The sequence below is a fragment of the Primulina eburnea genome, chromosome 16, assembly GCF_022965805.1.
Source record: "Primulina eburnea isolate SZY01 chromosome 16, ASM2296580v1, whole genome shotgun sequence".
Classification (NCBI taxonomy): Eukaryota; Viridiplantae; Streptophyta; class Magnoliopsida; order Lamiales; family Gesneriaceae; genus Primulina; species Primulina eburnea.
In genome coordinates this window covers 9,737,601-9,765,310 of record NC_133116.1, presented here as the reverse complement: position 1 = coordinate 9,765,310, position 27,710 = coordinate 9,737,601, and the positions used below count along the sequence as shown (strand labels likewise).

Genomic DNA, 27,710 nt, shown 5'->3' with positions numbered 1-27,710 from the left:
CGGATCTCAGCCACCGTCGTCGGACGTGACCAATTCAGCACTGCTTCAATCTTGCTGGGATCCACAGAAACTCCTTCCTTGGAAATCACATGACCAAGGAATACCACACGATCAATCCAGAACTCGCACTTACTCAGCTTAGCATACAATTGCTTCTCGCGAAGAATCTGCAACACAATCCTCAAGTGTTGGACATGCTCTTCCACACTGTGGGAATAGATCAAGATATCGTCAATGAAAACCACCACAAACTGATCCAGAAAATCTCGGAAGACTCGGTTCATCAGATCCATGAACACCGCTGGCGCATTCGTCAATCCGAATGGCATAACTAGAAACTCGTAATGCCCATAACGAGTACGAAATGCAGTCTTGGAAATATCATCATCTCTGACTCTCATCTGATGATAACCCGATCGCAAGTCGATCTTGGAGTAAACAGAAGTACCCTGAAGCTGATCGAACAAGTCATCAATACGGGGTAAAGGGTACTTGTTTTTGATCGTCACCCGATTCAGCTGGCGATAATCAATGCACAACCGCATCGATCCATCCTTCTTCTTGACAAACAAGACTGGAGCTCCCCAAGGCGAAACACTCGGGCGAATATAACCCTTATCAAGAAGATCCTGCAATTGCTGCTTCAGCTCTCTCATCTCTGACGGAGCAAGACGATAGGGGGCACGAGAAATCGGTGCAGTCCCTGGCATTAAATCTATGCCAAATTCCACCTCTCTAACCGGAGGAAAACCAGGAATCTCATCTGGGAAAACATCAGGAAATTCACAAACCACTGGAATATCCTCTAGACCAACACTACCTGTGGATGAATCAATCGCATAGATGAGGTAGCCTTCCCCGCCCGACTCTAAAGCACGACAGGCTTTCAGAGCAGATACCACTGGCATCGGAGGTCGCGCTCCCTCACCATAGAAAAACCAACTAGAGCTTTCAGTCGTACGAAACTGAACAAGCTTCTGGTAACAATCCACAGTAGCTCGGTAGGTAGTCAATAAGTCTATACCCAAGATACAATCAAAATCTTCCATCTCTAGGATCATAAGATTCGCAGTCAACTCGTTACCCTCAAAATCTAAGGGACAACCCATCACTAGACGCTTCGCTAACACCGAATGACCCATCGGAGTAGAAACAGAAAGAATGACGTCTAGAGAAACATAGGGTAACCTATGACGCTTAACAAATCGTGCAGAAATGAAGGAATGAGAGGCTCCTGTATCAATAAGAACAAAAGCAGGAATACCGCATAAATGAAAAGTACCTGCTATGACTCTCTCCGTCTCATCTGCAGCCTGATCCTGGTTCAGCGCAAAAACCTGACCTTGGGCACGAGGTCGAAGATTCGAACTACCCACTGCCTGACCCTGCCGCCTCTGCTGAACAGTCGTCTGAGATCCAGAACCGGATCCTGCTCCACCTCGCAACTGAGGACAATTCTTCTTAATATGCCCCATCTCTCCGCACTGATAACAAGCTCCTGCGGCTACTCGGCATTGCTCCGATGGATGGTTCTTCCCACAATGCGCACAAGACTCCTTCTTCTTACCAAAGCGGAAAACACCACTAGATCGAGATCCAGATCCAGAAGAAGATGAACCAGATTTCTTGAATGACTGAGATCGAGGCCTCAAAGTACTCGGAGGTCTAGAAGAAGAAAGAATAGCCCTACCACGCTGGAGACTGATCTCTGCCTGGCGACACCGGTTCACTAACCCATCATAAGAAGTAGGATTATCACAGACAGTGACTCGATCAAAGATATCCTGATTAAGGCCCTGGAGGAAATGATCATACTTGGCCTCAGAACTGCCACTGATATGAGGAGCGAAGGGTAACAACTCAAAGAATTTCTGCTGATACTCATCAACAGACATACTCCCCTGCTTAAGGTTCAGGAGCTCAATCGTCTTGGCCTGGCGAAGGGCTGGAGGAAAGTACAGCTGCATGAACGCTGCACGGAAATCGACCCAAGTCGCTCTACCCTGCGACTGAACTATCGGCGCAGAAGTTGATCGCCACCACCTGCGAGCACGGCCCTCGAGAAGAAAACTAAGGGTCTCCATCTTCTGCTCATCGGTGCACTGGAATGCGCGGAAACAACTCTCCATGCGCTCTAACCAATCCTCCGCATCATCGGGAGTCTCACCGCCAACTAAAGGCTTAGGCCCCATCTGCATGAAACGATGCATATCGAAACGCCTAGGACCATCCCGACGATGACGATGCTCACGATGACGTCTATGATCGTCCTGGTCACCCCATCGACCTACACTCCCCTGACTACTCCCGTCATCAAAATGGTCAGCCATCGCTACAAGATAGAATAGGGAAAATGGTAAAATGGTCAACGGAAATCCCAAAACAGAATCTATATCCCAAAATCATACGCATGCTCTGATACCATAAATGTAGTGACCCGTTCCAGAATCACCTACTAATCAAAAACTAAGCATGCAATTAACCTAATTAAATATAATCAGAGATAACAGCGGAAAATATGGCCAACAACAATAATTATACAACCCAATCGAAATCGAAGTCTAGACTAACTCAAAATGAAATATCCAGTACAACCATATCGAATCAAATGGAAAACACTGAAAACTAAACCAACCAGCTACTCAACGTCCTCCTCCTGCTCCTCCTGAACCATCCAACCTGAGGCCTGCCCCGTGGGAATGGGGTGTCCAAGAATAAACAAAACCGAGGACGTGAGCGATAAGAACGCCCAGTACAAAAGTATGAGTATACAAACCTATATGAAATGCACATGCTATGATATGATACCAGGGTAGTCAAGAAACAGGAATCACAAAGGATCTCAAAATGCTCAGTCTAGAGGCGCCAAGTGGATAGTGCCGCGCGGTCCAACCTCTGGGTCACTGCATCCACTACAAGACAGACGTGGACCTAAAATGTCCCGGACCACCGAAGCCCTCCCGACCCGTCGGCCACTGTGTACTCTCGGTGTCCATGCGTCCACAAGACAGGGCTGAGCGGCCCCAAGATATAGCTTATCTCGAAAGAGATACAGCTCAACAGTAAAGGCTATCTCGAAGGAGATACGGCTCAACATGATATGCAATATGCATCATAACTCGTGACATAATAGCATGCATCATATGACATATAACAATGCAGCAAATACTCATGCAACACATATATGAATGTATACTCAACCAGGATATCTCGGATAGTACTTTCATACCTCTATCACAGCAAGCCTAGCCTTACGCAACACCGCTAATCAGGTCTAGCACAAGCCTACGCATCAAAAGCATACTCAATCAATACTACCATGCTCGACTAGCAAAACCAGTACTCCCTAGTACTACCAAAGGTTTAGGGTTTACCTTCGTCCGTCGACAGCCCTTTGATGTCGATTGCCTTGAAACTCAGGCGCCGCTACGCTACTACTCCTGGCAGCTCTTGGCTATCGCTCGACCAACAACTAACCCTAGAAACCTTCCAAATCCTCTCAACTATGAGGCAAAATCATGAATTGGCAAGTCACAAATGAGAAATCCGAGCACTATTTATAGGCCATGTTCGGATCCTCCGAACAACACTTCGGAACGTCCGAACGCTACGTGTCCATTGGCTCTTGACAGCTCATGATCGGATCCTCCGATCATACACTTCGGACCGTCCGAACATGCATGGAAAATGACGTGTCGATCAACACTTGACACCTATGATCGGATTCACCGAACTACACTTCGGATCGTCCGAACTCTTCGGTGCTTCCGAACCCTCTTCGGTCCGTCCGATCATGACCATAGCCAAAATTACACCTTAAACCTTCTTAATCACCATTACTCCGTTAGTTACCCAATTTGGAATTCGGGCTACTACAGTCAAGTTATAATAAACGTAAGTGAATACGAGTATCGATCCACGAGGATTGCGTTACAATATCTTTATTTTCAAGTAAATTTCTTCGGCAACGATAGATTGAGTTGGTGATTAAACTAAAGTGAATTTAATAACTGAAATAATTAAAGTGCAAGAACAAATAATCAAGAAATCAATGATTAAATTGGATGAAAATCAAATGAGAGACGAATTTGTTGGGAATTATCAGTTCACCTACCACTCGTGTTTAAACAATTATACTCGACTTTTACTCGTGCATTCGACGGAATTCCCTAGACTAATTAATATACTCTGTCGAGCTATATTAATACTAATCATAAACATGCAGTAATCAAGTATCCTCAATTATTTAACAGTTCACGATTGCATTACATTCTATGGAACCCGCTAGCTTTCATCCGGGTGAATTATCACTATCGACACGTATCCAATTCCGTATATCTACTAAAATTGTAAATCCGTGGTCTATACTATTCGATCCTATTGTCAATTATTCTATCGAAATCATCAACAACATGAAATAATCAAAGGAAGTTAGCTAGACTCCAATTGAAATAAGAAAGCAAAAAAGCATAAACAAATCACTCATAAAAAACGTCGCTAAATAATGTTCAACAACGAGTACGGGGTAGGATCCCGTCAAATCCCAACAAATCTAGAGTTTAGCCACTAAAATTCATGCTAGAAATCAACAACAATCTAAGAAATAAAAACTGAATAATTAGAATACTAAGGTTGACGATGGATGACGGCCACGACGCTTGGAAATCTCGATGTCTTCGAAATCTCTTTGCTCCTAGCCTTCCTCCCAAGAAAAGTGATGGAAAAATATGGTGTCAGACTGAAAAAAAACGGCGCCCAATCTCGTGTATTAGGTTAGGTGTAGAATAGAGTCCACAAAACTTGGAAACAAATCTTCTTTGATCTCGTCGCTCGCTAGGGCGACCACCTTTGACCGCTGGGGCGAGTGGTTCTCGAATTAAAATCCTTGGCCATGTCTCTGGTCTCGCTGGGGCGGTCACTTTTGACCGCCCTAGCGAGAGGTTCGCGCAAATGCTCCTCGGCTGGATTAAAATTCTCGCTGGGGCGGTCACTTTTGACCGCCCTAGCGAGACACTCGCGCATCAACTACTCGATCAACTTAAAATGCTCGCTGGGGCGGACACTTTTGACCGCCCTAGCGAGATCTCTTCGCTGCTGTGCCAAATAAAATCCCACTTTTCGGTCCAATTCCTACAAAACAACCACAAAATACACGAGATCAACCATATGCTAAATAATGATAGAAAAATGCTAAATTAAACTAAAACAAACTAATATGATGCATGAATGCGACTCGAAAACAACACTAAAAACACGTAAAAACGAGTCCTATCACAGACCAAATCATTAATTGATTTTTCTAGATAAAGTCGTGATTATTCTAATTACAAGCATTGGTATACGCTTATTAACACACTTTTCGTGGGAACGATGCTTTACTCTCATAAATTAAAACTTGACAACCATGTGCTTGCGAGCAAAAAATACGCAACAAGATGATCGTGTCAATTTGATTGTTGAGGGTGACATATGGAACCGTCTTTTCTTTCATCTTGGGTACCCCATTCCACGAGGCAGGTCTTAGGTTGGAGGTTTCAGGCAACCAAGGCAGTGGCTAGAGCAGTTGGGTTTTCGCTGGTGATCTAGTTGAGGTTTTATTTGGGTTTTTTTTTTAATTCTAGTTCAAAATTATGTTTTCGACATGGTTGTATTAATATTTAAGACTGAGATTATTGTTTTGTTTTCGTTTGAATTGTAAGACGATTAAGTTATTTTGTTTCCACTGTTTAATTGTTGTTATCAAGTTTAAATTTTGCATACTTATTAGTCTGTTTAGTAGTGACTCGGGTAAGGACGCTACAAATGGAACGCGGATAGGATGGACCCAAATTATAACATATCACGTATTCTCTTCCCAAGATGTTCAGAGATATGGGGTATGAGAACCTCAAACAACCAACTTAGAGGCAATGTGAATGTTGAAGATTCAGACGAAGAAAATTTTAATGAAAAAGACACTGAAGAGTAAGAAAAAATATGAACGACGAATATTCGGGTGAAGAAAATATGAATGAAGAAAATGTGAACGATGAAGTTCCAGGTGATTGCGGTATAATGATGCATAAAGGAAAACGAGTAAAACATCGGCCTAAATGTGGAACTAGATGAAGTTTGTAGTTAAATTTTAGTTGTCTAAATTGTATTGCTATTGTGTTAGTTTTATGTAATTTCATTCGACTGTGCTATATTTTATTTGTATCAGTTACATGCTTCCAATATTAAATTTATTTTTACTGCTTTTTTATTTTAGTTGTATGTTATCAATATTAAAGTGGTTGTTTTACTTGTATGATTCCAAAATATATTACAAAAGCTTTAAAATAATAAAGTTGTTCATCATAATACAGACATTGAACACAAAATACAAAAAACATGGAAAAAAGTGTAGGTTGGCCTCTGAAATTGAACATGAGAGCGTGAAAGATTCTGATTCCTTATTTTTCTCCTCGATAAATTCATGTATTTTAGACCTTATGTTCTTTTTGTCAAAGGGATTGCCCTACTATAGTGTACCATAGAATACAAGATACAGTAGTTCAAAACATAGTTTCTAGTTGCATTACATCATGCATCTAGAAAATAAAATTAAAATGATTGAGTGATACTGAATTGTGGCACAGTCACAAAATACACAAAAACTATTAAACACAAATGATTATATATGAGTTATGTATTTATGTGAGAAATCATAATCATTGTTAAAATTGATATTGACAAATTAACATAGTGGCTTTATTTTATTTATTAAAAATCATTTGTTAAATAATAATGATAATTTTTACTTTGTAAAAAATTAATGATATCAATAATAGAAATACTTTTTACAAATATACCAATGTATTTATTGTCTTTTCCAGTCTTCTTTCTTTGCCCATATCCTAAATCCAAAATGATCTAAAAAATATTTTGGAATCGATAATTCAACATAAAGATATTAAAAAAATTATATTAAATAATTCACATTAAAATAATATTGACATTAAGAAAAATATTTACTACTACTGTCTTGATGCATTCTCTCGTTGAAGGAGTTGCCTCGCTTGAATGGTGGTTTGGTTCATCTCATTTCGAATTCTGGTCATTCTATTCCTCTTTGCACTTTGTCTTTGATGTCGGACTTGATTATGGTGTAGCTCAAATGATGGTGTATCCCAATAGTGATAGTTTTGAATAGCATGGAATCTTCCTTCATACATGTTTACGTATTCGGTCATCTGGGACCAGGGGTGCACAAACATAGAAGGATCTAGCCCAAAGTGGTTTGTCGTACAAATTGTATGAGAACAAGGAATTATGATGATTGTCCATTTTCCACAAGAGCATTCATGCTTTGTTATTGTGGCAACTTGGACAGGTTTACCTCGTCCTGGAAGCCCCTCATTTTTCTAGGTTGCCTGCTTAGCTCTGATCTCGATCTAGCTCAATCTGTGTTTGTTGGATCTGACAGAACATTTCTCATAATTATGAAACACATAGTTAGGCCAAGGTTGGTTGTTCTGGATCATACGTTGACATCTTGTGATATGGTCAATAAAATATTTGGTGCATCTTTGGAAAATCATCTTAACTATATTGTAATCGGAAACCGCCGAGTGCATTTGAGAACACCATTAAGACACTCAGACATATTTGTTGTCTTGACACTAAAGTGGCAACCACCATCATGTGCAAGAGCCCACTTCTGTTTATCAATTTCAGACAAATATGTGTATGCCCTTGGTTGCTTGTTCTTAATTTTGTTCATTATATCGTCAAATTTTCAAACTTGATGTTGTGATCCTGCTTGCCAACAAAGGTCTTTCAGATGAACATTTTTGAATTGTGAGTTGGAATTAAAGCAAAAATGTCTAAGATAAAAACGGTGTACACCACGTGGAGGATTAAACTGAGGTATTCTTTCGATAGCACTAATGATATCCCGATGTCTATCAGAGATAAAGCAAACTCCTAGTAACTCGTGAATAACATGCACACACAAAAGATCCAGAAACAATTTCCATGAACCATAACTCTTCTCATCCACAAGTGCAAACGCTAAGGGCAGTACCTGATTATTGGCATATAAACCTATGGGAAAAAAAATAAGCATCTTGTGTTTATAGTTCCTATATAAATAAGTTCCATCAATGTTAATAATTTTGCGACAATATAGGAGCCCATCTAAATGGTCGGAAAGCCCAAAAACATAGTTTAAAACTTTTACTGATGGGTTGCATGTTGGAAAATACCTCAACTCGATGATTGTAGCAGGATTGTACTTCATAAGACACCCATGTATGTTGAAAAATGTGAACAAAGCTCTCCCATGTGCCATAAATGTTTTCAACAGCACGCCTCAAACTGTATCATGCATTGGCATATGAAATTTCATAACCATATTTGTCTTTGAAAATTTGCTTTTGCATTATTAATCTCACAAGATGGATTGCAGACAATACCAATGAGATTAGAGGCAATCATGTTTTGGTCAAGGTTTCTGTGGTCAATCCCAACATGACTAGAGATACATGTGTGTTGGTCATCATATTTAGTGATTTTAAAATAACCCAGATTTGCTTTCAAACATGCCCAAAGGCCCCATAAATATCCACATGCCCAAATGAGATTATAGGTCGGCTTGGGTCTTCTCTGATACTACACAATTTTCCATTCTCCGACTACTGGACTTCCTGGCTCGATTAAACTTCCCAATCAGTAGGTCGTCCTGAAATAATATTGCTCAAACCTCGGGCCTTGGGTGAAGCTCGAGGTGGATTCCATTGGTTATTAGGACTGGGACCAGGAGGTCCCCGCCTTTACCGTTCGAGGGTCTTTCTCATTCGATTGTTTTTATTTTCTCCCCCCATGGCCTATTGGGTGGTCGGGAATTTGCTTCGCTTCGGACCAAAACAACCTTCATGCCCGAGTAATGTTGGATTACCCGTTCAATCTCTTTGGAAAAATGTCTGCATTAATCGGTAGTATGTTTGTGCTCTCTATGAAAATCGCAATACTTTTCAGAGGGTGCCACTCTTATCACTTTTTTGGGTATTTGGATAAGATGCCTCTGCTCACAAATTTCATTGGCTCTAAACTTGTCCATCTTCGGATGGGTATAAGTAGGGGTGTTCAAATTTCGGTTAAAACCAAAAAAAACCGGCCGAACCGTAAAATTCGGTTTTTTTGGTTCGGTTTTTCGGTTATTTGACCGGTTTCGGTTTCTATATTATGCATTTTCGATTTTCCGATTCGGTTTTCGGTTTTTTTAAAAAAAAACCAAAATAACCGAAATACCGAATATATGAGAATTATTTGTTTTTTTCATTATATTGTACTCCAAACATGTCCTAACTTAAAAATTAAAAATAAAACTTAAAAATAAGTTAAATGATAAATTAATTTATTTAGGTTTTGACATTCATAATTTCAGCCGCACACCTTTGTTGAATTGTTGTGATTGTGCCTTGCTTCACACATTCCCTTTTCAAGCAACCAACAACATCACAAGTCTAGATTGAAGAAGAAGAAACATGTATTGCTTTGGTAGTTCTCTGCTCTCTAAACTATATATTGTGCATGTTATTTGTTTATGATAAAATTATTTTCTTAATTTCTTTTACCGTGGATTGAGGGATTATGGGTTTTCCCCTTTTTCATTTTCTGGTTTATGGGGTTTTCTCTGTTGAGAAAAAGTGGGTGTTTGGACAAGATTCAAGTATGCATACATGGTGTTCGATATTATGCCTTTTGTCATTGACTCATTAATTGTCATGAAAGAACACGGGAGTTGTATTTTAATTGATATTTAATTTTAGTGTATTTGAAATGGTTTTGTTTTAAAAAAATCAATTGATATATATAAATTCATAAGATATATTTTGTCGTTTCTCAGGGTCCATTAATTTGCTTTCCCTGAGTTTGGATACACAAAACTTTATTGTAAAAAATCTTTGTATTAATCAACTATTTGAAGGATCCACGAGTGAAACAATTATATATTTAAATATGATGACTATAGTTAAAGAAAATCTTTATTGTTTACGGATAAGTCAAAACTAGGAAATACCAGCTTTGAAGGTTGTCATTATGGTCTTTGGAAACCAGTGTTTTTTTTTATCTATGCATGTGAATTATAAATGATTCGAACGTATGGTGCTTATTTTTTTAAAAAAATTTGTATGGTGATTTATGAATTAGGATCACAAAATCTAATCAAACATCAATATTCAAAAGATAAATGAGAACATTTTTATTTAAAATAACAATATTTCTAGGTGATTAAAAAAGTAATTGAAATTGGTGAATATTTCTAACATGGTGAATATAATTGAACTTTGTGAAGTGTCGTATACTAGCTTTCTAATTGAACTTGCTGAAATACTAGCTTCCTAATGGTGAATATAATTGAACTTGCTGAAATACTAGCTTTATTATATCTTTCTTATAAATTTTTTATATTAATATCTTAATAGATGGCCGAAGAAGGTGGTAAACTTGATGATAGTGAAGGTTCAAATGCTAATGCACCTCCTTCTGAATCTACAATTACTAGTGATGATGGAAAAAAACGAAAAGTGGTAAGAGCTAGATCTGTTGTGTGGGAACATTTTGAGAAGTATGATGATTCGGATAGGGCTCCTAGAGCAAGGTGTAAATACTGTAGTTCTAATTATGCTGCTAATACAAGCTATAATGATACATCAACTTTGAGCGCTCATTTGAGAAAATGTAAACAAAATCCCCACAATGTTGAAACTAGCCAAGCTAAAATAGGTTTTCAACAAGCTTCAAAAGATCATAAGAGTGATGTTTCAATGAGAATTTGGAGATTTGATCAAGAATTATGTAGGAAAGCTTTAGCTAAAATGATCATTGTAGATGAGCTACCTTTTAGTTTTGTTGAGAAGAGGGGATTTAGGTACTTTGTAAGTGTGGCACGACCTCAATTTCGAATTCCATCTCGTACAATAGTGACGAGGGACTGTTTTGAACTTTTTTATGAAGAAAATCAAAAGCTTAAGAACTTTTTAAGGGAGAATAATCAAATAGTCTGTAACTACATATACATGGACTTCAATCCAAAGAATTAATTATTTGTGTCTCACCGCTCATTTCATCGATAAAGATTGGAAGTTGCATAAGAGGATACTAAATGTTTGCCCTATTAGTAGCCATAAAGGTGATGATATGACAATTGCAATAACTAAGTGTTTACTTGATTGGGGCTTGGATAAAGTGTTCACTATCACAGTTGATAATTCTAGTTCAAATGATATTATTGTGAAAGAATTGTCAAAGCAATTTAGTAAGTGGGGAACAAATTTTATGGATGGTCATCACCTTCATGTCAGGTGTATGGCTCATGTGATCAATCTTATTGTTCAAGACGGTTTAAAAAAATTTGGTGATTCTGTTAGACGTGTTAGACAAGCTGTGAGATACATCAGACAATCTCCTGCAAGGATCAAAAGATTTAAAAATTGTTGTGAAATTGAAAAAATAACAAATAAAAGGTCCTTGTATTTAGATGTTGCCACTAGGTAGAATTCCACTTATTTGATGTTAAAAGCTGCTCAAGAATTTGAAAATGCTTTCCTAAGTTATGGCAAACTTGATCCCGGGTTGTTGGAATATCTTCTTTTTTATGTTTGTGAAGATGGAAAGACTGCAGGAGCCCTCACAAGTGATGGTTGGGCTAATTGTAAGACGGATGGAGAAGTTTCTTGAAACATTTTATAACCTTACACTGAGGGTATCAGGTTCATTATATGTAACTTCAAATATTCACTTCCATGAAATTGGTGAGCTTTATTGTGTTTTGAAATTGTTGATAGAGGGTGATGATATTAATTTGAGTTTGATGGCAATGAGTATGAAAGCTAAATTTGACAAATATTGGGGTGCTCCAGAGAAGATGAATAAGATGATTTTTGTTTCTTGTGTTCTTGATCCTCGATTCAAGTTTGATTATGTCGCTTTTGTTCTTTTGAGGATGTATGGGCAAGAAAAAAGGAAAAATGATAGATGAAATTAAGAAATATATGGCTTGTTTATTTGATGAGTATCGAAAGATAACTTCAAAAGCATGTGGAGTTTCATCTGATTCATATTTTAATGCATTGGACTTATCAAGTATAAATTTTGGAAGCATTCATAAAGGAACACTGATACAACAAGAATATTTGAGACATAAAGCAAATAGTGGAAGTATGGATGCTAAAACAGAGTTGGATAGGTACCTTGGTGAAGAAAATGAGGTTGAAAAGGAACAATTTGCTATTTTACTCTGGTGGAAAATGAACGAACCTAGATTTCCTACTCTTGCTGAGATGGCTTGTAATGTGCCTACGATTCCGATTTCTACTGTGGCATCGGAAAGTGCATTTAGTACCGGAGGATGTGTTCTTGATTCATTTAGAAGTTCTTTGACTCCTAAATTGGTGCAAGCTCTTGTGTGTGTTCAAGATTGGCTTCGAAATGAATCTTCACCTGTTAAAGTAGAAGAAGACTTGGATTATCTTGAGCGACTTGAATCTGGTGAGTATCTATGTATCTCATATCTTTTTATGTTATAATTATTTTATTCTTTATCAGTTGATGACACTCGTTTTTTAATTTTTCTAGATTTTACCAATGATGGAAGAGATTTTTGCATTATTGATATATAGTTGTGACTTGCAATCAAGTTTGTTAAGTTGATCTAATTTATATGAACTTATTCTTTTTATAATGGGTTGATATTTTAATTTCCATACACGTGAGAATTTTTGTTGCAGGAGTTGATGAATCCAATGCTGGAATTATTCACTATCAACATATCCAAATTCCAAATTGCTTACAGTTGTCATAGCTGTAATTTTTATTATTTTGATGTTTTTGAAATACTTGGCAAATTGGTAACATGAATTATAGTTATGCCTGTTTTTGATTACTTTATTTTGGTTTTTGTAAGATAATCAAACAAATTTGATTGTGGTTTTTTATTATATTTTTTTAAAATTTATAACGTACAGCTTCATTTATAACTAAATTTATTACACAAACCATAATAACCGACCGTAATAACCAATCCTTAATACAAAAAAAACGAACCGTACCGAATTAAAATGGTTTGGTTTAGGATTAGGCATTCGAAAAATCGTAAACCGAAAAACCTAACCGAAGTTTATTAAAACCGAACCAAATTAACCGTTGTACACCCCTAGGTATAAGTGGAAAATTGACCAAGACGTTCGGGCGGATTGGCCCAAGTGGGTTATGTTCGGGGCTTCTCTAACCGAACTTCCTTATGAGGTTGAGGCATGGACTTGGGCTTATCAACTCATGATGTCTGTGCTTCTTCCATTTTGATGTATTTTTTCGTTTTTGCCAAGAGTCCTTCGAAATTTGAGGGTGGATTTTTTACCTGCAAGTTGAAAAGATCCTTTGGTTTTAAACGTTGAATAAAAGTATTCACAGGTATATCAGGGGCGACAAAGGGAACTCCCCCACCTTAGCATTGAATATGTGAGTATTTGACCGCAAGCTTTCTTTTTCCAATTGCTTCATGCTATACAAGCTCAAAGTGGTTAAAGCCTGCTTATTACTGCTAGCAAAGTGATGAGAGAACATCCGATTGAGTCCTGGAAAGTGCGGATGCTGTTGAACTCGATCGTACTGAATCCAAGTTGTGCTGGTCCTCCCAAAGTAATAATGAAATCTTTGCACTTGATGGGATCTGCATATTGATGTAACAAAGAATCATTCTCGTACCGAGCAAGATGTTCTTCCGGATTTCCCTACCCAGTGTATTACTCAATGTTAAGATATCTGAAATTTTGAGGGAGCTTGGTAGCTAGGTCTTCGGGTGAGAAAGGAACAACTCGGGCGAACTGTCTTCAGTTGCTCCATCTTTTCCCGCAACCTTGTAATCTCCTCGGCATGGGCATTTGGTCCTGGTGGAGGTGGAGGTGGAGGCGGTGTGTAATGCCTGAAGTAAATATTACAAGTTGTTGATTTAGTAATATGAGATTACTAAATAATTAATGATTTTTAAATAATGAAATGTGATATATTTTGGTCATAAGAAGTCCAAATGATTTGAAATTTGGATATAAAACTCAAAGATATAGAAGTTTCATGTTTTGAGTTTTGAAAAATTTGATCGTTTGACTGATCCAAAGGGATATATCGGTGTTAAAGTGTTAAAAACTAATATAATATAATATAATATTTAAAAAGAGGATAAATTTGAAATTCACGTGATTCATTTCCACAGAGATATAGCAGAGACATGAGGTGAGAAACAAATAGATTTTCGATTTTTTCTTTTAGATTTTGCGATTTATCGGTTTATCCAATCGACGAACCGACTTCAGTTTTGGAATCGTTGATACGAGATCTTCGATTTGATGTATAAATTTTATATTTTTTGGTGATGTTTGAAATTCGTCGATTTCTGGAATAAATCTGCTAAATTGTTAAATCATACAGAAATTGAAGATTGTTGAATAGTGCATGATTTTAACGAAGTAGAGAAGATTATAGTGGTGTTAATTTGAATTATACTCAATTTTTTATAATTGATGTTTTTTAATCGTTGGATTGAGATTGGAGAGTTGTTTTTCAGTTGTTATTAATTTTGATTATATATTCGGAGTCTACGAAGTATAAGCTACACGTTGATATAAAGTTTTCATAATTTGACGAATGTTGTGAAATAGCCTATTAATTGAAGTTAATTTATTAAGGTGTATTTGATGTTAGTATTGTGAATTAAATACACCGGAAATATTAATTGTTGAACGATAAGAATTTATAATCGAGTTTTATATGTTGTTGATTGTTGGACTATTTGATGTTATATATTGAGGCTGTTATGACTGTGTTGATACGTTGACAATGATCTGATAATTGTTGTTGAATTATTTAGATACGTCACAAGCCTCGTGATCAAAGAAATAACCAGATAATATATATACTCGATTATCAGGTACGAGTTGACGTACGAGCATACATTGTTATTGTTTAGTATTAATAAATACTATTGTATTGAACGATGGTAAATCACCGGAATTGGGTGATTTGATATTATATTTGCTGTTGTTTATTATTGTTGATGTTGTTGGCTGTCGTTGTTGGGAGACGTCACGTTGATGTTGTTCATTCAACGATATTGCTCTCGCCGGAGTTGGGGTGCAACGTATCGTTGTTGTTATTCGTTCGACGATATTGCTGTCGCGGATGTTGGAGTGCGACGTATCGTCGATGTTGTTGTTCGTTCGACGATATTGTTGTCGCCGGAGTTGGGGTGCGACGTATCGTCGATTTTATTGTTGCAGTGTGATGTTGTTGAGGTTGTTGATGGCTGATTTTCCAGAAACGGCAAAGGGGGTATTGCTGTTATCATTTCAGTTATATCTTATGTTGTTAATATAATTGTTATGTATTACGATGATGATTGTTGTGTATGCTCACCCTTTGGGAGATGTTTTTGTTGGACATGTTACAGGACTATGCTGTGAGACATGATAGAGGTGAAGGACTAGGTGTGTCTAGTCAAACAATACTGTAGTTGATAGTAGATAGAGACAGTATAGTTTATTGTCTTATTTGAGTTGTATGTATGTATTTATTATATTGTTTCTACTGCACTGATGTAGATAGTGTGATGATAGCACTATTTTGCCGTATATGCATTATATTATTACGTCACAAGTTGTATAATTACGTGGCAAGGATTGGGGCGCCACACGGTGGATTATTTGCATCTTCTTGGGCTATCACCCATTCCACTGTAGATGTCACCAACCGAGCTGATTCTGCCATATCAAAACTAGGCGGAAGCGACGGTGGACGACAACTGTTTCCGTCGTGTGACTTTGGTTGATACATACTGTAACGATCATGGGCCATTAGGCTGAACCAACAAAGGCCTCGGCCCATACCCAAGATCGATTTAAGTCCAGGAGGTCTTGGTATCTAATCCTGGGGAGTTAAAAACTACAGTGCCTGGGCTGGAGAAGTTCTATGAGTAATGGGTAATGGGATAACCGTGAGGGGACTCAAGCCCAATCGGGAACAGCCCATGTGCATTACAAAAAAAATCAATCTTGGTACCAGTTGAGCTAGTACCAAGATTGATGCCAAGATCTATATAAGTCCAGGAGGTCTTGGGTTCTAATCCTAGGGAGGTAAAAAATTCAGTGCCTGGGCTGGATAAGTTCTATGATTAATGGGTAATGGGATAACCGTGAGGGGACTCAAGCCCAATCGGGAACAGCCCATGTGCATTACAAAAAAAGGCGCCTTTTTTGTAACGACCATGGGCTATCCCGATCTTGGGCTCCCTCGGGGACCTTGTCCCATCTCGGGTTCCCACTGGGGCCTTTTCCCTCACGGGCTTTCCCATGCGTCATTACTCATAGAACTCTCCAGCCCAGGAACTGGAGCTTGTGCCTCCCCAGAGTCGAACCCAAGATCTCCTGGACATATAGATACTTGGCACAACTCTGGTACCAATTGAGCTCCAGAGTCGAACCCAAGATCTCCTGGACATATAGATACTTGGCACAACTCTGGTACCAATTGAGCTCAATTGGTACCAGAGTTGTGCCAAGTATCTATATGTCCAGGAGATCTTGGGTTCGACTCTGGGGAGGCACAAGCTCCAGTTCCTGGGCTGGAGAGTTCTATGAGTAATGACGCATGGAAAAGCCCGTGAGGGAAAAGGCCCCAGTGAGCTCAATTGGTACCAGAGTTGTGCCAAGTATCTATATGTCCAGGAGATCTTGGGTTCGACTCTGGGAAGGCACAAGCTCCAGCTCTTGGGCTGGAGAGTTCTATGAGTAATGACGCATGGGAAAGCCCGTGAGGGAAAAGGCCCCAGTGGGAACCCAAGATGGGACAAGGCCACCGAGGGAGCCCAAGACCGGGATAGCCCATGGTCGTTACACATACTTCTTATTCTCAATGAGGACCACAACCCATTCCACGACCAGCATGTCTTCTCTTTCTCTTACCATCTTATCTCTCTAATTTAAAATTTTCACATACGACACCAATTGACGATGCAAAGAAATTCACATACCTAGAGTTTGGTCTTGACTCTTGAGAGTAAAATCGAATCAGCAAGATGATGTCCTAGATTAGCCAAGGCAAACCTGAATATCGCCGAGGTCCAAACTGAATTCTGCACAGGAGAACATACGTCAGAGGGCGCTGAAAATGTTTCCGGTATATCCCCTCCGATATTTTAGTCAGTCTGGAGAGGAAACTTAAGCGTGCGAAATATAGGAATGTTTGTGTAAAGCCATGCCCCCTTAAATCGTAGCACGTACATGATATTTATAGAGCTGAAACTAGGTACCTTGTATATTAAAAAAACTCTGATATGGTAAGAGTCCTAGTATGACAGTAATTCTAAGATGGCAAGGATCCTTGCTGGGTAAGTCTCCCAAAATTACTAGATCGTGTGGATTTTTGCCTTATCTTAAAGATTTGAACAACATATCCCTATTCTTTCTTAATCATCAAATATTTGTTCGAGACATCTTATATGGCTAGGACTCCGCCTACTATCCAACTGACTCATACCCAGCTCAGATATTTTTTAGCTCGGAACTCTTGTACTCAGCCATTTATATTTATTATGCTCGGAAGACATGTGATCAATTTGAAATGGACTCAACCATCTGGGGCACATGGTTGAGTTCACATAGTGATGGGCTCGGGCCAAATAGATCCGGGCTGTGTAAAAAATTATGCGGATGTGAATTAAGTATTTGGTTGAAAATCACTAAAATAAATTTTCTTAAATATGTTGTATCAAGATTGATATTTAATCTAAAAATAAATATCTATACCTATTTCTAAATTACAATCTTCGATTAGTCTATATTTCATTTAGAGTAATTCTCTCCATGTTCCAATATTATTATATAACACAAGTCTTTCATATTTTAATGGAAATCACGTCACATGTTGATCATCCAATGACTGAAATTTCATCACATCACTAGGAATGAAACACTCCATGTGCAGTATAGAAAAATCTGATTAAATATACAGTATGTTCAGAAAATCATCACATCATTTTCAATCCAAAGGATTTAAAAAAATTATATCATATTATATTTTAAATTTTAGAAATAACAGAGTATCATACTTAAATAATTTTTTAAATTAATTATCAATTTTCTGAAAATAATTTTTTAAATCTTAATTTAGTATAATCTCTCAATTTTTTCACAAAATTACTTTATTTACAAAATATTGGTAAAAATTATTGTCCACACGATATATGCACTTGATTAACAGTTGTTTGATTATATTTATCAAGAACACTAACCCATTTTTTGTAATTTAGTAAAATTAATGCTTTAATTTTTTTTAAAAAAAAATCAAGTTTATTTTGAAAGTTTCTTGAATGTGTTTAGCTAAAATACCAAACCGAGGCTCATAAACCGATATATTAAAGTACAAAACCAAACCGAACCGGAATGAATTTTCATTTCGGATTAGACTTTTCTAAAACGAAATTTGAAATATCTAACAGGATAAAATAAAACTAAATCAACCTCAATATATTAAATATTTGCCTAAAATAAAAATATTCAACATTTTACTAAAATAAATATATTTTTAAATAAATTTTTAAATTTTATCCAAATTTGTGATTTCAAAAAAATTAAAATTAAATGGAATGTGTAAATCAGATGCCTTCACGAAACAATGCAGAATTCTTTTCTTTCTCATCTCTCAGCGGTCAGCACCCCATCCGACCACAATGCAACTCATATCATCACCCAACATCTCCACCCCAAAATTGCTGAATTTGCATCCATTTTTTCACCAACCAGCAAGTTACCACAAATGCAACAATCTCATTCAATTTCGTAGTGTAAATGCAGTGGCGAATGGAGGAGAAAGTGAGTCAGGCTTTTTGTCAGCAGTCGGGCGTGCAATAGAGGAACAAGAGTACAGGAAGGCGAGGGCTGAGGTTAACAGAAAAGGGTTCGATTTAGAAGGCTATTCAATTGAAGGGCTATCGGTTGGTGGGCAGGAAACATGCGTTATTGTGCCTGAGTTGAAGTCCGCTTTCGATATTGGGAGGTGCCCTTTGAGGGCTGTTCACCAGAACTTTCTCTTTATCACCCACGCGCATCTTGATCATATTGTATGGTTTGCTTTGCTATCATCTTTTCACCTTTTTTGTTACACTTTTGTGAAGTAATGTTGCAAAAGTTGTGCTTTATAACTTGCCACATTCAATAGTCTATCGGTATTTACGATGCACAATTGCTCATTATGGTTACCTATGCTCTGCTACTGTTTCTTGAGATTGTAATGGAACTGGAATAGGTGACCCCGATGCTGTTGATGTCAACTGTCTTGCGAAGCTGAACTGTGGACAGTTTCTTGAAATATTTTCAAATGTGCAAGTGATAACTACAGATAATGTTCTGTTCTCGATTTGTTATGTGGTAGTATTGTGATTTGAGTTGATTTGAAGTTAATAGGTACATTTTGATGTACTATGATGTCTGTGCACGGAATCCACTTTTCGTGATCGACCATTTCAGACTGAATGTGTCATTTGGTGATAAATATCTCAAAATAGTAGAATATGTCATTGTTATCTGGAAAATTCCTAGATGGCTGTGCGGGGTGGATAATCTTGGGGCAGCTTCTATATGTGCTCCGCATTCTATACTTCCCATGAGTTTGCACTACTTTATTTGGTTATACCTTAACCACAGTCATGTTGTTGTATGCACTGGTTCAGGGTGGGCTCCCAATGTATGTGGCGACTCGTGGTCTTTACAGTTTAAAACCTCCAACCATATTTGTCCCTCCTTGCATAAAGGAGGATGTTGAGCAGCTCTTTGAGATTCATAGGACCATGGGCCAGGTGGAACTGAACCTGGATTTGGTAGCTTTGGATGTAGGTAATTTGGTTATCTACCTTTATTTTTCGTGTGCGATTTATACGTCTCATGTTTAACAGAATCTGAAAATTTTACATAGGTGAAACATACGAAATGCGGAATGATCTTGTTGTGAGACCGTTCAAAACCCAACATGTTATTGCCAGCCAGGTACGGTACATCTACCCAAAAAAAAAACCTTCCTTCATTTACTATAGTGGAGAATTTATATTCTAATACCTTTTTTATCCTTGTGTTTTATGATTATATTTTTGTAGGGATATGTCATCTACTCAGTCAGGAAGAAGCTGAGAAAGCAGTACGTGCATTTAAAGGGAAAACAAATTGAGAAACTAAAGAAGTCGGGTGTCGAGGTTCGCGAACTATGGCCTCTATTTCACTAGCTCATATTGCTGTTGTATCTGGTTGAAATTTTAGTGTGTGTCACAAACATGTTCCTTTGTCAGATTACAGATACTCTCTTATGCCCCGAGGTCGCCTTCACAGGAGATACAACGTCAGATTTTTTACTTGATCCACGTAGTGCAGATGCCTTGCGTGCCAAAATTCTCATAACCGAAGTAAGTAGTCTTAATCCCATCAATGCATGAATTTGTCCTTTTTTGTTTTTTCGGTTTCATCAAACTTTTTGCATTTTCTTAAGGCTTCATCCTACTGCGTGCGTGTGTTGAGATTTTGAATAATATCGGCAAATGTCACCAAAATAAAAATTACAAATGTTGTAGTGAGCCATGATCTTGTCAACAGCGCTGTGCCAACAAACTTCTCGACTTTTGTGGAAAAATTGATACTCTAGTTTTTCACTGGTAAATGTTTCTCTATGGGCAGGCAACATTTTTAGATGAGAATGTCAGTGTCGAACATGCACGAGAACACGGACATACCCATTTGTACGAGGTACTTGAATTATTCTTAATATTTTCCCTGAAAATCTTTACTGCTCTCTTGTTCCATTCAATCAGAACCTTTCTATGATGACATAAGAAGGCTTAATCTCTCCTGAAACTTTAGCTATAAAAGTATAAAACCGAGCAGTCTTTAAAAAGGCACGTATGTATTCATGCCAAGATATTGGAAGTGCAGATCATGGAACATGCAGGGTGGATTCGGAACAAAGCCTTGGTGTTGACTCATTTCTCATCTCGCTACCATATTGAGGTAATCACAGGGTTTGTAATCTGTAAACATCACCCTTCAAATGCTTCAAATAATGTGAAATACACACATATCAACGTTAGTTAAACATTGTTCCTGCTAAGTGGTAAACATCAGAAATCACTTTCTCCAGAAGGTAAGAGTATGAGAACTGAGAAAAGTGATCCAACAATAATATTTATATTAACACATCCTTCAAGGGCAAAACTGATATCAGGAAATATATACACCAAATAAACGTTCAAGACGTATACATTAATATGAAGTGGATAAATTACACGGAAATATCGTCCAAAATCAACTTAATGAAATATAAGAGGCTTTTATACACCAAAGAATTTGAACTTGTGATCCTTGGTTTTGATCTCATAATACAAAACAATAGTTCAAGCTGATGGGAGATTGCCAATGATAACATTAGCATTTTAACAGCAACTTAAAAAAAATTAAGACTCTTTATGTTCTCATTATGATGATCTCTTTGTATTTCATAGGATATACGTCAAGCTGTGGCGAAATTGCAGACCAAGGTGTCGGCTAAAGTGGTTGGCCTAACTGAAGGGTTTAAATCAATGTACACTTAGGTAACCATGTTTACTGCCAGGTTTTGTAGGCTTTGTAAACTTTGGTTTTTGTAGTTGATACAATATTGTCTAGGAACATTGTTTGCTAGATATCCAGATGTTATGGCAAGGAAATGCTGGTTTCTAACATGGCTTAGCATTGTCAATGTAGTTATTTTTGTTGTACCTTTCTGTTTCATTTTGTGAAATATGAAGTGCCATCAACAGAGGTACAGGGTTGCATACTAGGTTGATTGTTTTATATTATAATGATTTAATATATATTCTCCTTCCAGTTGAACTGAAGTTAGCTACAAGCCTAAGACATACTTCGGGTCCAGACTCGAGAAACTTCACTCGAAAATTAACACATAAAATTTTGAGTTTTCCGAATTTAGGAGGATCATGGCCCCATCCCCACCCCCCCAGTTCCGCCCTTGCTCTAGCTTATCTAGTCATTGAGATCTCGCTCTCAACACCATTTGGGATGCAGCAAAGCTACAAACTCGAGGGAGTCTTTGAAACAAGCGCTCGTCTCAATTTGAGGCACCGCTTCCGGTACTCAAGAGTGTAACATATGACTACTTCAGTGTAAAGTTTACACACTCTCCTATACCCACGTTACACATCCATATGATGAAACTCCTAGAGCAAGGGCCAATTCTAAAACATGGACTTAATCCAAAAGGCCCTTCTACAGATTCATAAACTAAAGGGGTGTGTGTGTGTGTGTGTGTGTGTGTGTGTGTGTCTATATATATATATATATATATATATATATATATATATATATATATATATATATATAAAGCTAAGGCTTCCAGCCATCTGATATGGTTGATTATCATAACTATGGCAAGAATCTTGAACAGAGTTCCAAGCTATGGACCAAGTAAATATGATATACAGAATACATTTTATCGTTTTTGGAGAAAAAATAAATCGACAAACTATCCAAGAACAAGCAAATACATGGTTTTACTGAGTGGTGTTCGATCATTTCTTCTTTTTACCTTTCTTTTTGTCGAATTCAACTTCATCATCGGTTTCATCGTCGGATGTTGTACCAGAAGGATCAAGCCTCGCGGCATCCACCGCCCATTTGATCACCTTCTCCACTTCATCATCGTCGTCGCCATCGCTCTCTTCTTTACTGGTGCTCTGCTTCTCGTCGTTGTTGTGAGATGGGATTGATTTCTTCAGCGCCGAAAATCTGGCGAACAGATCATCCGAATCTTCCGGCCCATCAATTCTACTCTCTGACGCGGCGGCTGCTGTGGCTGGTATAGATGTTGATTTGGGGTTTAGTTGGGCTTTGAGGGCCTCGTAGCGTCGATCGAGATCCGGGTTGATGGAATATGCCGCGGCGCGTGTGGTATGAGAATCGAGGCTGAGCTTGAGCAGCACGTCGTCCTGCGCCGCTCGCAGCAACTGCTCCACTTCGTCTTCGTCGGCAGCTGGCCTGCTCATTTCCCGGAGTGTCCTTTGCTCCTATGAAATCCCAGTTATGTTATTAATATGTTTTTGAAGGACAAATAAATAATTAATCAATTTTGCTCATTTCAATCGATCGGACAGATTCGACCCAACGATCAGATCGAAACTGTAATATTATATATAAAAAAAATATAATATTATAATATACTTAAATTTTAAAGATCCTAAATCTATGTATACATAATAAAAATATATATATTCATCTATTCAAATAAGTTTTAATAATATTAAAATAATCTTTTTAACAAATATCAAAATCAAAATAAGGATATATATAACCAAAAATCAAATTTAAAAAATTAAACATATGTATATATATGAACCGGTCAAACCGATTCATAATGATCCGACCAGTTTTTGATCAATCTGACCTATTAAATAGTTTTTGGGAGTAGTCCGGGCTGGATACGTGACCATTTATCGATTAAACCAACATATCTATTTCAATTATAAAAACAATGTTTTGAATAACTATTTCAGGTTTATGATACAAATTATTTAAAGTGAGTCTCATGTGAGACCGTCTCACGGATCATAATATGTGAGACGGGTCAACCCTACCCATATTCACAATAAAAAGTAATACTCTTAGCATAAAAAGTAATACTTTTTCATGAGTGACCCAAATAAAAGATCTGTCTCACAAATACGACCCGTGAGACCGTCTCACGCAAGTTTTTGCCTAAAAAGTAATATTTTTTTCATGAGTGACCCAAATAAGATATCCGTCTCTCAAATACGATCCGTGAGACCGTCTCACACAAGTTTTGCCATTATTTAATTCTGAATCGATATTTATGTTATTTTTATTTAACTTAAATTAATTATATCTGATTGACATATTATACGCTATGCATTGAGAGGCAAGTATTAATAAAGAACAAATCCATTTTAATAATTATTTTTGATAAAATCTTTTCTTAATCCAAAAATTATTCTTTACACATATTTAGCTTTAATTAATCCATTTTAATAACTATTTTTGATAAAATCTTTTTCTTAATCCAAAAATTATTCTTTACACATATTTAGCTTTAATTAGTATTTAGTATGCAAAACGTGCATTGTAAATGGGAACATATTATTTGAAAGCATCAATTAATTTTTTATTTGGTCAATCCATTAATTGAAATATGATAACAACGTCAATTCGTTAGAAATGAATATTTTCTCTCATATCATCATTATTCTCACATCATTTTTTGTATTTCTTGTTTCATATAGTAGCTTAATCTTTCATAATTTTTACAAGGATATTATTAAAACCAATTATAATATATATTTACTTGAAGTTAAAAAAATATTATTTATTCATATTATTTTTAAAACTGATTCTTTTAGTTTTGATATTTTCCATGATATCATTAATAAAAAAAATCACTCAAGTACAACAAGTGTATTCTCCATAGTCATATTTCTCTCATGTATTTATTTTCAGTTCCATATAAATGCACCTAACTAATTTTGTGAAATTTGTTAAAATTACATAATTTGATATGAAAAGGTCCACTTGAATTTTATCTATATAACTAATAATAATAACATTTTACAAACACTCTTTTGGAAAATTGAAAACGTAATAATATATAAAAACTTTTATATTTTATTTAGTATGATAAATTATAGTAAACATAAAATATATAAATATAACACACGACTCAAAATCATAATCGAAATTAAATAGAATGATATAACAAATGCATATACTTAAATATAATTTATATTTTCAAAGAAGATAAAATTTAAATTTGAATCTTAAAAAATAATCAGAAAGAATTAACATTTAATTACATATTTATTTCTTATTTGTTTCAAATATTAACACAGTAAATGAATATATTAATAACAATAAATTTTTTCTTTTATAGCATAATATTTTTCGGTAAATTGCTCATAAATACCTAAAATCAAATCCAAATGTGCTTCCACTCCCTATGTCAGTATTAATGTGCTTCAACTCCCTGACATCTTTCATTGTGTGTTTAAGATCCCTACTTGGTAACAAGTTACAATGATACCCTTATAATAGGGCATGTGTAAAAAAATGAAAATCATTCCCCAGAAACCCAAATGGATCGGCTCTTATTATCCTCAACCCTTAAACACTCCTCTTTTCCCATTGCCGATGAAAATCTTAGGAAAAAATTGTGCCAAATCCTTTCAACGACTAAACAAGATTAAACTTTGCACCCAATTTTTCTTCGTTGTTTGCATTCTCTCGTCACTTTTTATCTTTTAATATTCAGTGTATTGGAATTTGCTGGAGTTTGGTCATCATCGAATCTTGAGTTTCTTGGTACCTGCAAGTTCAATAACAACTCTTTTTGATTTCGATTTTCAGTAGGTATAGTTTGTTTGATATTTTTGCTAGTCTTGGGAAAAAAATCGAGGAGATTAATCCTCAATCTATTAATCTGCAATACCTAGCTCCCCAACATAAGATGTACGTGACGTTAAACGATGATGTTGATGTGCTTAATATGATCCATCTTCATATGTGTATGAAGCTTACAATGATTGAACTGTTGGCAGAGAAAAAAGAACCGATTGGATGTTGAAAATCTGTGGAGAGGTAGTATCATTATTTAGTTCTATTTTATATGTTGTGTTATTTTGGTATGTTTTTTGTGTTCATATTGCACTTTTTTTTAGTGATAATCCGGAAAGTTAAGAATACAATGGTTTTGGGTTGTGTATCTGTTAGACTAAATCAAGCAGTAGTCTATTTTGTGTCAATATTTCCATTTGAGTAAGTGAACCGATGCCAAAATTTTCAGTATCTATTGTTGTACTAATGTTTTCCATTATAGAACTTAGTTTTAACCTATTTATTACTGAAGATGACACACATTCCAGTAGTGATAACGAGCTCGAAGATGCCCCCGTAAAAAATTCCATTGACGCTTGGTTTCATTGCATCCGAGGCGAGGGGCAAATATTCAAGGATGCTGCAGAATGTAGAACCTATATTAAAAATTATTCGATTGCTACCAGACGTCATATTTATATAAAAAAATGATCGAGAAAAAATTATCGCTATTTGTAGTGTAAAAATTTGTAAATAGAGGATTTATGATTCTCGACATAAAGCAGACAATCTATTTGGGATTAGAAAATGCAATTTACAACATTCGTGGGGGGAGGATAATTTACGTAGTAGGGAGCATCCTAGAGCTGATGCAGCTTGGGTTGCTTATGTATTGAAGGATAAATTGAGGGGAGAGCCTTCTTATCGTCCTTGTTCAATGATGAGGGATTTACACAGGGACTATGGAGTAGAGATAGGTTATTGCAAGGTGTGGAAGGGCAAGGAAATAGCGATGCATGATATTCACGGTTCAAAAAAGAGCTGCTACAATAGATTGAGATGGTATTGCCAAGCCGTTAGAGAAACAAATCCTAACAGTGTTGCTGAATGTGAGATAGATCCAGTAAATAATAAGTATAAATGATTATTCATTTGTTTTAATGTATGTGCAGTTGGTTTTGCTACTGGTTGTAGACTGTTGATATTTTTGGATAACACTCACATAAAAAAATAAATAAAAAGGAATTATGCTACTTGCTGTGACAAAGAATGCCAATGACGATCTTTTCACTTTAGCATATTCTGTAGTAGATGCGGATAATGATTCTAATTGGGAATTGTTTTGTTATCATTTGAGATGTGTTGTATTTACGCATCATACCATGGGATTCGACAGATTCATTTTTTTCTCAGACATACATCCTAGGATTATCAAGGCTATCCAACTTTTATTTCCAGGTAGTCATCATGCGTATTGCTTGAGGCACTTGGTCGATAATTTTGTGAAAACGGTTATTAATTAATTAATGTTTTTTTGTGTGTATTATATGATTAAATAGTTTTTATGTATGTACTGTTACTAGAAAGAAAAAATTTTAATTGTCTTTTGGTCATTACAGGTTGTGCGAAGTTATCCTCTTCATAACAAAAAACATTGGTTGTCGGTATTCAAAAAAGCTGCATATGCCCCATCACAACAATAGTTTTCACAGCACATAAATAATATCTTTGAGTCAATCATTTGCAATAGCATTTATTCAGAAAGTCTGAGCCTGAAAGCTAGGCTAATGCCTTGTTTCGTGGAAATTGTTGGAGTGTTATAAATAATATCGCTGAATGTTGGAATAATTGGGTTAAACCAGCTCGTTATCTCCATGTTGTTTCTATGGTTTACCATATACGTGTGCAAATAATGAATATGATGCACCGACGACGCGAAGCAACATTAGGCATGGTGAAAAATTAAGCCCAGCAAAGGCTGTTATGAGAACATACATTGAATCTCGCACCTTGAGAGTGCATCATTCATGTGGTTGGAAGTTTGAAGTAGTTGATGGTGATAAAACATGTGTTGTTGATTTGAATGAATGGACTTGTTCATGTAGATCCTGGCAGATCCATATGCTTCCTTGCAAACATGCTTGTGCTGCCATAGTATCGAAGTCAATGTCGGTATACGCCTTTTGTGATAAGTTTTTCAAAACTGATATGTATCATCAAACATACAAGGGCATTATTAATCTCATACCGACATTTGACATGTATGAGTTTAATGGCGAT

At 36.6% G+C, this 27,710-nt stretch overlaps 3 protein-coding genes across 4 annotated transcripts; 2 read left to right on the top strand and 1 right to left on the bottom strand.

The window, feature by feature from the left end:
- Positions 1–10,451: 10,451 nt before the first annotated feature.
- Positions 10,452–11,069, top strand: LOC140816002 (zinc finger BED domain-containing protein RICESLEEPER 4-like). The gene has a single exon (XM_073175070.1). It carries the CDS (start codon positions 10,452–10,454, stop codon positions 11,067–11,069), a length of 618 nt encoding a protein of 205 aa, XP_073031171.1.
- Positions 11,070–18,684: 7,615 nt separating this feature from the next.
- Positions 18,685–21,881, top strand: LOC140816831 (tRNase Z TRZ2, chloroplastic). Of its 2 annotated transcripts, none has more exons than XM_073176307.1 (8): positions 18,685–19,135; positions 19,745–19,907; positions 19,987–20,057; positions 20,165–20,260; positions 20,354–20,467; positions 20,736–20,804; positions 20,991–21,065; positions 21,557–21,881. In XM_073176307.1, exons 1-8 carry the CDS (start codon positions 18,746–18,748, stop codon positions 21,644–21,646), a joined length of 1,068 nt encoding a protein of 355 aa, XP_073032408.1. In that variant the 5' UTR covers positions 18,685–18,745; the 3' UTR covers positions 21,647–21,881. The 2 variants fall into 2 exon arrangements, with proteins under 2 accessions (XP_073032408.1, XP_073032407.1); XM_073176306.1 differs by having other exon boundaries at positions 20,943–21,065.
- LOC140816833 (uncharacterized) lies at positions 20,891–23,143 on the bottom strand. The gene is made up of 2 exons (XM_073176308.1): positions 22,639–23,143; positions 20,891–21,085 (listed from the first exon to the last, which is right to left on the bottom strand). The coding sequence occupies exons 1-2, from the start codon at positions 23,093–23,095 to the stop codon at positions 21,045–21,047; spliced, it is 498 nt and encodes a 165-aa protein (XP_073032409.1). The 5' UTR covers positions 23,096–23,143; the 3' UTR covers positions 20,891–21,044.
- Positions 23,144–27,710: the final 4,567 nt, after the last annotated feature.